Raw genomic sequence first — 10,437 nt, forward strand, 5'->3', positions numbered from 1 at the left:
TAGTTGTTACATATCTATAGGTTTCCCAAAGCCGGCCCCCATTTCAAAATACAATAAAATGCTGTCTTCCAAGGGCCCTCACCAGAGAATCCAACTGAGTAGGTCAGGGGTGGGGCTGAAGAATCTGTGTTTTTTTAAAAAAAAAAATACACCCTGGTTGATTCTGATGTGCAATCTAGTGGAAGCATCACTGGACCAGATGACCCAAGAAGCTAGTCAACTTGAAGAGTGTGTGAGGGTCCCAGACATGGCACAGATTAACTGTTCCATTTCTTGTCAAGCTGTGAGTACTGCTGAGTCTGGTTTACCCCAAAGAAAGCAGAATTATTGCCGCCTTGGGAATACGGAATAGCAGTTTCAAGAGGCTCAGAGAACTCTCCTGAAGGGGTTTGTGTGCCTTCAGCCTGTGGAATAGGCATTGCAAGGGCAGTCCTGGCCCCTTCCACAAGCTGCCTTTGCTTTCCTTCATGCTGGAGACGGATGATGTAGAGGAAATGTGTTTCTTTTTCAAGTCTAGAGTTACATCACAAGACTGTATACTTTTTCTCATAAGGTGTCTTTCCACTGAGCCTATCCTCAAAGGAGCTGGGCATAGTTATCCCGGAGGCAGCAGCAAAGTTGAAGGAGAGAAATTTTCTTTTAATCCATCAAGCAATATCACCTCTAGAGCAGTACAAGTGCTCTCATTCTCATGAGAGATGACAATTGCTTCAAAGCGGCCATTTTTAAAACATGGATGCCAGGTGAGAGAGAGATTGGCTGTTCTGGAGGGGTCAGCCAAGTAAAGCAAACGCGTCCTGGCTCCGTACCTAATTCACTGAGGTTTGGACAGTGGCTGACAATGGCTAACCTGCCTCACCAAGTCTCAAAGGTTCTTGGATTTTGACATGGGCTGATTTACGTGAGGTGTCATACAACAGGTGTTTCAAGGTTTTTTTTCTATCAGGCAGAAAGCTTGTATTACCTCAGGCTCTTACGTTTTTATTTTATTATGTTTTAATTTTCTTTCTTTCAAGCCTGTGGAATCGGGAGGAGGGGGCTTAAGAATCAGTGGGGGCTTGGAATGATTAGAATCAAAGGAATTTTTGCCATTTGGCCAATAGCATCCTTCATCCTAACGCGGCGATGCTTTGCTTTGCTTTTGTCTTCGCTTTCCTTTCCTTGCTTTTTTCCCTTCACTTTTCTTTCTTTCCTCTTTCTGCTTCCCTCCCTCTCCTCCCGTCAACACATTCAAAGAGTGCCCTAAACGGTGACAAACTTGCATGTGCTTCCCTTATGACTAAACCCCTGGGCCTCTCGCCAACCCCCCACAGATGGCCCCAAACTGCAGGCACCCCTCGAGGAGAGCCCCACGTTCGCAGCCCCTCTTGGAGCGGCCAGCGCGCGGCGCGGTGGGGAGCGCCGGTGTCTCGGTCCTGGGGGAAGGCAAAGCAGCTTCCAGGAGGAAACGGGCGTTTCCTTCCCACGCGCTCGAGCGAGCCCTGGGTCCCGGCCGCGCGACTCCACCCTGCCCCTCCCGGAGCTCCGGGAAAAGCCAGTCGCCACACACAGGCACACGCAGGCCCCAGGGCCGCGCCCTAAGGAGAGCGGCACCCACGGCCAATTGCCATGGTAACCCCGGGGTTCGTTCCATTCTCCACCCAGCCGGTCCCCCCACCCCTTCCTCCCTGCCCTGCAGCCAACCGGCTTGAGCGCGTCCCGCGAGCGCGCTATAAAACCTAAGCCGGTGCGGCCGGGGAACAGAGGCGAGCGCCCGACCTGCAGCAGGGCGAGCGGGACGGATCTGCGGCGCCCAGTCTTGTTTCTCAAGGCGAGAGGGAAAAGCCTGATCATGCAGAGTGTGCAGAGTCCGCCCAAGCGGTGCATTGGCCTGGCCTTCCTGCTGTTCCATGTCCTGGGACAGGTGAGCGGCGCACACCTCCGGTGCCTCTGGTTACTTTGCCCTCCAGGGCGGCCCCTGTTCGGGGCCCGGGTCGCTCCGCCTTCGATCGTCCCTGCTGAGAGCTTTGTCCTTCTTGTCCCGCCCGCGCCAGGTCGCTGCCAACCAGCGCTGTCCCACCCAGTGTCCGGCCCGGTGTCCCAAAATGCCGCCAACCTGCGCCCCCGGGGTGCGAGCGGTGCTGGACGACTGTTCCTGCTGTCTGGTGTGCGCCCGCCAGCGCGGCGAGAGCTGCTCCCTGCTGGAGCCGTGTGAGGAGAGCCGCGGCCTCTTCTGCGACCGCAGAGCGGACCCCAGCGCGGGAACCGGCATCTGCATGGGTAATCCGGCCCCCTGTGTCGCCTGTCCTCCGCTTCCGCCTGCTGCCCCTTTCCTCTCCTTCTCCCCTTCCCTGAGGGTAACATGCAAATAATAATAACGGGAATGGTGCAGCAGGTGTTGTTTGTGGAGCGCTTCCTGTGCTCCCGGCATGGTCTGGGGAGGGGTGGGGGTGGGGGGTGCTTGCAGCTTTGGAGAGCGCCAGAAGCCAGAGGAAACCCCCCCGCAAAAGGTGAGAAGCATTCATCACTTGCCTCCTTAGAGTGGAATCTAGATAGCCTTGCCAGGGAGCAGGGCAGAGTTTAGGGCCAGTGAAATCATTTCCTTTGGACATTTCCAAAGGGATGCTTGGAGGTGATGGAATCTCGGGCTTAATCACAAGCTCACAGTTCCCCCACTTGCCGCCCAACAGGTTTGTTTTCACACCTGTAATGGACCTATTGAGCTAAAGCAGCTTTTGGTCTCCTGGGACGACTATGTAACCCCCGTCTGGGCTGTGAATAGAATAAAACGCAGGCAACCAACCAATTCAGGCTGGTGAAACGGATTGGGGATCATTTTTCCACGTGGTGCACCATTTAGTTGGAGGCTGCCCCTGCCTCCCCTGATAAGAGGGCTTGCAATAGCCTTTTACTTTCTTCTCTAAGTTAGTGATGATTTATTGTGCTGGAATGCCAAGGAATCCTAGCACCCTTCCCGATTTTACCAGTACCTATTTGGAGGATATGAAGTGCACCTTTTCCTTTCTAATGCTAAGCTGCTGGAGTAGGGGAATCTAAGGAGGTTCCAGCAAAATGACTTTATCATTGGGGAGCAACAGCCGTGGCCCCTTGGGAGTGTCACTTCTTGGTGGTGAACCCCCTGCCTCCTCTGTGAAATAAATGGCCGGATTGGATGGTCTTCAAGTTTTCTTCTTGCTCTGGGAGGCCTCCATGAGGAATCTCTCTACCAGAGACAGAGAAGAAACAGATCACTTCAACGAGAAAAAGGAAGACCTGGGGTTTGCATGTAGCCCCTTTAGTTTTTCCACTACACTCTGTTCTTGATTTTTCTCTCTGCCCTTCCCTCTCTGCCTTGCTTCCCCAATGCTCTAGCGGTAGAAGGAGACAACTGTGTGTTTGATGGGGTCATTTACCAAAGCGGGGAGACCTTCCAGCCAAGCTGCAAATACCAGTGTGCCTGCAGAGATGGGCAGATTGGCTGTGTGCCCCGCTGTGGAGAGGACCTGCTCCTGCCCCAGCCCGACTGCCCAGCTCCAAGAAAAGTTGAAGTGCCCGGGGAGTGCTGTGAAAAGTGGATCTGTGACTCAAATGAGAAGGGGGATTTGGGAGGCCTCGCCCTTCCAGGTAAGAAACTCTGAAAGTGCTCACCGCTCAGGATAAATGCAGGCAGGAAGCATGTGTGTGCTTTTGGATTTGCCCTGAGAAAAACTGGCCTCAGTTTCTGGCCATGCAGTTGTGGATTCCAGATGGCCCACTGAGATCAAACACATCACGTGTGTGAATCCTAGCCAAGTTATTGAAGTATGCACACGGTTTCTCCTAAAGAGAACCTGCTGTATTCAGCGGTTCTTTGGAGCAAGGGGACTGATTTTGTCTTATTGCAGGACTACTGTTTCTATTTTGGTCCACCCCCACTTGACCCTTACGAGCATCACAGAGATAAAAGTAAAAAAAAAAAAAAAAAAAAAATCACTCTTTTCCAGACTCTGTGTGTTACCTATGTGCTCTCAAGACCAGTCTTCTTAAAGAACGCTGCTTTTCCCTGGACGGGTGTCGCAGAAAAATGCCACCTTTCCAGATGCTGTAGGAAGGGTCAAGGATCTTTGTTTTGCTTTTCTTTTTGTTTTGTCTTCTAAAGGAGATAGTTTTAAAAAAAAAATTCAAGAGCCAGTAGAGAATATTTTAGAAGCCATGAATCAGCCGGACTATTTATGCTGGCGGTACGCAGAGCTTTATAGCTTTTCTGAGGTCAGAAATTATCAGCCATGCCTTACAGATAGGAAAACTGCCATGTAGAACTGCCCCGAGCCGTGCATAGTAAGTGTCAAGACAGAAATTTTTGTAGTCAAAGTCCAAGTGTCTATATCCCAAAAATCCAAACAACCAGTTTCACTCTCTAGAAAAGAAGTACAGCTTTCGTCACTATTTTGAGTCAGTAGCTTCTAATTGCTCATCCAATTAAAATTTCATCATGATCCTTTTTCTGTATGAAGTCATACATTGAAAACGCTACCGCTTATGGAATAGTTGTTGATGCTATCCTGTTCTACGTTCTTCACACTGCTAGGCTTCTTAAAGACGGGTTCTCCTAAACGTCTTCAGGACAAGTGGACAGGCATTCCGCAAAACTTTCTTTAAGGCCTAGAATGTGCCGGCAAAGTGCTACCTCTTTAGGTGTCATAAATACAGAGATCCAGTTCTGGCCCCGAGAGCACCTGAGTTTAGTAGGTACAGAATTGAATGAGACCCTCTTTCCAACGGTGGTTGAAAGGATCATTCGGCAACCCACGTCTTACTCAATCTGGCCACCTTTCTTGGTCTGCCCCATAGCCTACAGGACAGAAGCCACGCTAGGAGTTGCAGCCTCTGACTCCAGCATCAACTGCATTGAACAGACCACAGAGTGGAGCGCGTGTTCCAAGAGCTGTGGCATGGGGTTTTCCACCCGGGTCACCAACAGGAACCCACAATGTGAAATGGTGAAGCAGACTCGGCTCTGTGTGGTGCGGCCCTGTGAACAAGAACACATGCAACCGGCAGATAAGGTAGGAGCCTGGAGGCAGCCTCCCATCCCAGAGGAGGGGGCTTTGCCTCATGGGCGTCCGGGCTCTAGAAAGTCGCGGTGACACTCGCAGACTCAGAGGTCAGCTCTAGCTGGGAGTGAATCCCAGAGAAAAGGCAGAGAGGTTCCTGTAATGAGGGAGTTTACCTTCTTTTCTCTCTCTCTCTCTCTCTCTCTCTTTCATGTATTGAAAAATCCCAAACAACTCACAGCAGGTGCACAGGTAGAGGGAAGAACCGGCCACTCTAATAGTGTCCCCAGCCGAACCGGTCTGGCAAATCCCATTCCATTCCTGGAAAAACACTGGCTGCTCAGTCGCCAAGCACAGTTCATTTTAAAGAGGTCAATTCTGACCTCAGTTTTATTCACCCCTTAGGCTCGATCTGTAGGAAGCACAGGGTAGAAATTGTATCTTCCTCACTCAACCCTCGGTCCCCAACATCCTACCCAGTCCCTATTGTGCGCTTGATAAACAATTGTTGATGAATAAATGAATGGATGTCTGGGAATTATTTTCACGATTTTAAAAAGTCTAGTGGGACCGGTACATTTGCCAGCATAAGGCGATATGTGCCAAATAAAATAGCACATTTCTTCCCTTTTTTGCTGGATGTGAATCAACTCAGTGTGTTAACACTGACTATAAGGCATGCAGATCAGAAGCTCTGATTGGTTCCTGATGACATCACAGGCCTTGTTACCAGAGCCCTAGATCAGATAAATGCAATACCCAAATTGAACCATTATATGGAAATTTGTACAAACCTAAGGCCAAGATAATGTCTAACAATGGAAGATTTACATATCTCCCCCCTGAGGCAATAGCACCTAAGGCTTAAGGGTATGACTCTGGAGCCAGACAACCTAAATCCTGGTGTACCACACCAACTAGCTGTGGGATCTGGATCGATTTTCTTAACCTCTAAACCTCAATTCCTTACCCCATACAATGAGGCCATTAACTGTACGTACCTCCAAGTTGTCCTGTGGATTAAATAGAATGAATTCACAAAGTGGCTGGGCAGAGATGACTCTCTCAACGTTACACATCGTTTCTATGTATTGCGAAAATACGTCTCCAGTAGTCATATTAGTTATATGGCTCCATGGCTTTATGACTTTTGGGGTTCCATCCTAATTTATGTTTCTTCCACCAATTTTGAAAGAACACATAGAAACATCCCCAAAATTATATGCTAGAAGCTGCACCTCCCCACACGTGGGGGAATTCCAGCATACATGTCACATAGTTAACGTGGGTTCACCCGCAAACCACCTCTCTCTGTCTCTCTTTCTCTATGTCTCTGTTCCTATCTCCTGTCCATTTTTCCCCGCTTTTCTCTCTTTCTCTCTCTCTGTCTCAGACACACAGATGTTGCTGACCTTGTACCTTTTTGTGGACATTGGCAAGAATATAGGCTACACATTAAATATGAAGATGGAAGAAACAAGGGGCCTTTAATATTGTCAAGGACACACTTACTTCTTTATTAAAGAAGGCTTTTCCATATTGCCTCCAAAATTTTGCTTTTTCTATTGTTTCTTTTGCCAGAATTTTTATATTCGTTTGTGTAACTTGCACCCAGTTTTTTATTAGGATTTTTATTTAAGATACATACATTTCATAAGGATTCCAAAATTTATTTGGAATCTAGGGAAATACTAGCATAATAATCATTACTTCCTAACACCAAGAGATGCTTAAATATGAGCCAGTGCTTCTCAAAGTGTGGCTCCCCAGACCAATAGCATCATCTAAGAACCTGTTAGAAATGCAAATTATTGGGGCCCACATCAGACCTACTGAATCAGAAACTCTGGGTGTAAGGCCCAACAATCTGTGTTTTGGCAGACCTTCTAGAAGATGCTGATGTAAAGTTTGAAAGCCACTAATTTAAGAGAATCCCAAGCCTTATCACTCCACAGCTCTGGGCTGTGCCTAGGAAAGTGAAAAGCAGAGAATTATGGCAAATTATTAGGTGAAGAAATCTAAGTGGGAAATAAACATAGAGTCAGTGTTGTGCTAAATTATCAATGTGAGGGTCTCTCATCAACCATTATTAATGGCATATTGAATAAATTCTCCATTTACCCTGCCTTCATGGAAAATAACCTTAAATCCTATTGTCTTAGATATTCCTGATGTTATAGTATAATAAAAGGCATGGGCCTTGGTCAGACATTCAATAACTAGAAGTTTCTGGTGACTTTAGGCCTTTGAGACTCCATTTACTCATCTGTAAAACTTGCACAGTTGTTCCTTCCATGAATAATTGATCCTTGTAGGAGTGAATGTTGTTAATAGTGTTAATTGAGTTAATGTTTGAAAAGTATTTGAAACATTAGGAGGTGTGCAATGCTACCAGGTATATTCCCTTCCTCTTTATAATGCCTAAGAATGCATTGTTCCAGTGCCTTGAAAAAATAACTTTCTTTATATACACTTTCAACCTCATTCTTATCGCCACAAGGTCTAAAGACCGTTGTGTACCATTAGGCATGGTTTCCACATTCTAGGCAGGAAAGACAATGAATGCAGGAAGCAATAAAGAGCTGTACCTGTCTGAAGAGCAAAGGGTTTCCCAGAATCCCTTGGTTTATGTATCATTGGCCAGAACTTGATCATAAAGCCATTCCAAGCTCCCAGATATTCTGGAGAAGCAAATACTAGTAGCTGACCAAATTGCCCGAACGCAATAATGTCATGTTAGCAAAGAAGAAAGAACAATGGATAGGGGGTAGGCAGCTAGCAATTTATTCCATATCCCTAAAATGGTCCCTCGGAGGAATGGTAGCCATTCCATGAATCTCTCATTTTCTCCTTTCTTAGAAAGGAAAGAAGTGTCTCCGCACCACAAAGTCACTGAAAGCCATCCACTTGCAGTTCAAGAACTGCACCAGCCTGCACACCTACAAGCCGAGGTTCTGTGGTGTCTGTAGTGATGGCCGATGCTGCACCCCCCACAACACCAAAACCATCCAGGTGGAGTTCCAGTGCTCCCCAGGGCAGATCATCAAGAAACCAGTGATGGTCATCGGGACCTGCACCTGTCACAGCAACTGTCCTCATAACCATGAGACCTTCCTCCAAGAGTTAAAACCAAACACCAGCAGAGGGGAAATGTAACATGTAATCCTTGAGACGCATACGTACAGAGGCAAACTGTAGCTACCCACCATCAAATGAATATAAGAAAAATTAGGAAGAATTATTATTTTACCCCTGAGTCCTATGTATTTTCTGTGGTCATATGAGGTCAGTTATATCTGTCTTTTTTTTTTTAAATGAAAGATATGATTAACTGTAAACTTGAAATCAAGGTAAGCTCAGGATAGTACTTAGGGATGACTTACTTTTCTGTGGTATTGACTACAAATGAAAATTTGTATAAATTCGAGAAATCAGCTACATGTTTTACTGTGTAGACTATCACATTACACTCATCTTATTCTGTTATACACTACTGCCATATCAAGAAAATGTCACTGTCATGAATGTCACAGTGAAGTTCAATATCACACTGAACATATTGTCATATGAATATTTTGCCACATAGTGAGGTTTGACTTGAGTCTCTGTTGACCTCTCTTTTTGAATGGCTCAACGCTGAACTCCCAAGTTCAAGGTGTGAGGAAATGTGTAGCTCTTCAGTTTGAAATCCAGAAACGATTAGTCTTCTGTTGCGTTGCACACTAGGAAACAAGCTGTATCTACAGGAATGGAATGTTTGTTAGTTAAGTGAACTGGTGTGATAAACTTGCTCTATTGCAGACAAGTTGACTCCTTTCCAAAGAAAGAAGCTAAAGAGAAAACTCCCCCCTAACATAGAGATGACTAGGCCTCTGAGCCCTCATACATTTTTATATGCCGGAGGCTTTGGGGGCTCACTGCTTTTTCATCCAGAAGAAGCAGAACATATCAGCAGAGATTTTCTTCATCTTACTGATGAGTAAACTGGGGCCCAAAGCACCTGATTACAACCTTCAATGACTTTCAAGTGTGCTGGTAATAGATTTTAAGAAAGAAGAACAAAATCAACATGACTGTGGTGGTAAAATAGCACAGATTTTATGGGAGTTCAGAATTATTGTAGACATGCCCAAAACTTATCCTTGAGCCCTAATTATGCAAACTCATGAACAAGATATATGTGTATACATATGTGTATCTAATTTGTCAGGCTATAAGATAGGCTGCAAACGTAAATGTATACATTCTTTTAATGTCACCACGTGTTCAGCTTTTCTCTTTTAAAGTATTTATATATAAGTTATACATTTTTTTAAATATTCTTTTTACTTTCTGTACTTGTGAGACATCACTAAATAAACATGATTTTATCAATGTGTGACTGCCATTATTTATGTGCTTATGAGTTGCTTACTGAAAATATAAACAATGGATGGATCTAGAGGGTATAATGCTAAGTGAAAGAAGTCAGACAGGAAAGACAAATGCCATATGGTTTCACTCATATGTGGAATTTAAGAAACAAAATGAAGAAAAAAAGACAAACGAAAGAAAGCAGACTCTTAAATACAGAGAACAAACTGGTGGTTTTCAGTGGGGAGCTGAGCAGGGAGTGGGTGAAATAGAGAGAGGCGAGTAAGAGTACACTTCTCTTGATGAGCACTGAGTAATGTACAGAATTGCTGTCTCATTATATAGTACACCTGAAAATAATATACCACTATATGTTAATTATACTTCCATATAAAAAAGGAAAATAGAAATAAAATTAAAATATACAAATTAAATCAGACACCAAGCAATAGCATCTATTGAAAGCAAAGCAGATATTTTTAGATGAGCTTACAATTTCTTATCAGAAGAGAAACAAAAGACAGTTCTGAGTTAGGTGATCTCTATTGCCAAGGTCTCAGATAGTCTCCACACTGTTTACTCAAGCCAACATCTTGAGCCCTGATATGTTTTCCTGGACAACCAGCTAGACACATCTATTTATTAAAAACTGAATGTGGGCCAAGCAAAACGTGCCTCCCAGGCTTCAAATTGCTCTCCATCCTCCCAGTTACCCAGCTTAAACCACCACCATTATCTTGATCAACCTACTTTTACTATGTGCCTAGAAAAGCATATTTCTGGCAATGCACAGCCGAGCAGTGAACAGGGCTGCCATATGGGCAGTGTGAGGGTCAAAGTTAATATAATCTTTATGTTAAAGTTTCTGACTGATGCGGTAGGTCTATAGTTCTTGCACAGTTTAAAAAAAAATCTTATCTCCCACTTCATTTCCCCTACGTGCAGCCTCCTGCCCAGCCCATGTATTTAACAAGTTTCTATTTGTCCCTTAAGATTAATTGGAAAGCCAATTTGATTTCTAGAGTTTAATCAAAGGACATTGTTAAGGACAGCTAACATTTATTGCACACTT

General features: G+C 45.2%; 1 protein-coding gene across 1 annotated transcript; it reads left to right on the forward strand.

Annotated features, from left to right (window-relative positions):
- The first annotated feature begins 1,700 nt into the window (after positions 1–1,700).
- On the forward strand, positions 1,701–8,674 carry CCN3 (cellular communication network factor 3). The gene is made up of 5 exons (XM_002929527.4): positions 1,701–1,903; positions 2,034–2,259; positions 3,352–3,603; positions 4,810–5,024; positions 7,872–8,674. Exons 1-5 carry the CDS (start codon positions 1,832–1,834, stop codon positions 8,166–8,168), a joined length of 1,062 nt encoding a protein of 353 aa, XP_002929573.1. The 5' UTR covers positions 1,701–1,831; the 3' UTR covers positions 8,169–8,674.
- Positions 8,675–10,437: the final 1,763 nt, after the last annotated feature.

The sequence above is a fragment of the Ailuropoda melanoleuca genome, chromosome 9, assembly GCF_002007445.2.
Source record: "Ailuropoda melanoleuca isolate Jingjing chromosome 9, ASM200744v2, whole genome shotgun sequence".
Taxonomy (NCBI): Eukaryota; Metazoa; Chordata; class Mammalia; order Carnivora; family Ursidae; genus Ailuropoda; species Ailuropoda melanoleuca.